The following is an 813-nucleotide window of genomic DNA, read 5'->3' on the forward strand; positions in this document are numbered from 1 at the left end:
AGGATACTGACAGGAAGCCCTTTAATAAGATATGAGGATGCAAACAAATGTGTGTTTCAGATAACAACCCAAAAGGACAGCCCATTTTTTGTTGAAGAAAGTCTATGATAATGCTCTTAACACACAGATCTTGTATTGAACACAGATACTAACCTGTCCATCGACTGGTTCAATCTGTTGCAGTGTGGCCAGCACAAACACAGCTGTCTTGCCCATACCAGATTTGGCTTGACAAAGGATGTCCATGCCCAGGATAGCTTGTGGGATGCATTCGTGCTGGACTGTAAGAAAAACAGAGAACATAGAAATTATTTCAAGCTCTTGTACAAAAAAACATGCAACAACAATTCGAATAGTATTTTTTGCATTTAATCAATTAGCTATACTAGTAACTTGTAGGTGCCCCTAGTGTACACAGAACAACAGAAACTACTTTTTCCCCACTCTTAACAGAAATACAGACCGAAAGACCCAAAAGCTAGTCACCTTCAGACGGATGCTCAAAACCACAGTCGATGATGGCACGGAGCAGCTCTGGTTTGAGCAGGAAATCCCTGAACCCAGAGCTGTGGATGGAAACGTAGGAACCCTTCACCTCCTTCTTGCCTGCTGGGGCTGCGCTCTCGGGGGCTCCTTGGGGCTCTTCATCTTCTTCGTAGTCGAGCAGCTCGTTATCAACGTCATTCTCAGCCATTGTGTCTGTTTAAAACACGGAAAACACACAGTTTGTTTTTAAGTCGGTTTATCTAATCATCAGCTACCTTATGTGATATCCCCCTTACTGGGCTTACAAAGGGGGGGGGGGGGGGGAAA

General features: G+C 44.2%; 1 protein-coding gene across 1 annotated transcript; it reads right to left on the reverse strand.

The window, feature by feature from the left end:
• Positions 1-125: 125 nt before the first annotated feature.
• On the reverse strand, positions 126-699 carry LOC111239783 (ATP-dependent RNA helicase DDX39A-like; the record flags this gene model as incomplete). The annotated part of the gene is made up of 2 exons (XM_022769689.1): positions 487-699; positions 126-281 (listed from the first exon to the last, which is right to left on the reverse strand). Coding segments are annotated over exons 1-2 (364 nt in total), but the record flags the coding sequence as incomplete, so codon positions are not given.
• Positions 700-813: the final 114 nt, after the last annotated feature.

The sequence above is a fragment of the Seriola dumerili genome, unplaced genomic scaffold (genome assembly GCF_002260705.1).
Source record: "Seriola dumerili isolate Sdu_G_001 unplaced genomic scaffold, Sdu_1.0 BDQW01004290.1, whole genome shotgun sequence".
Taxonomy (NCBI): domain Eukaryota; kingdom Metazoa; phylum Chordata; class Actinopteri; order Carangiformes; family Carangidae; genus Seriola; species Seriola dumerili.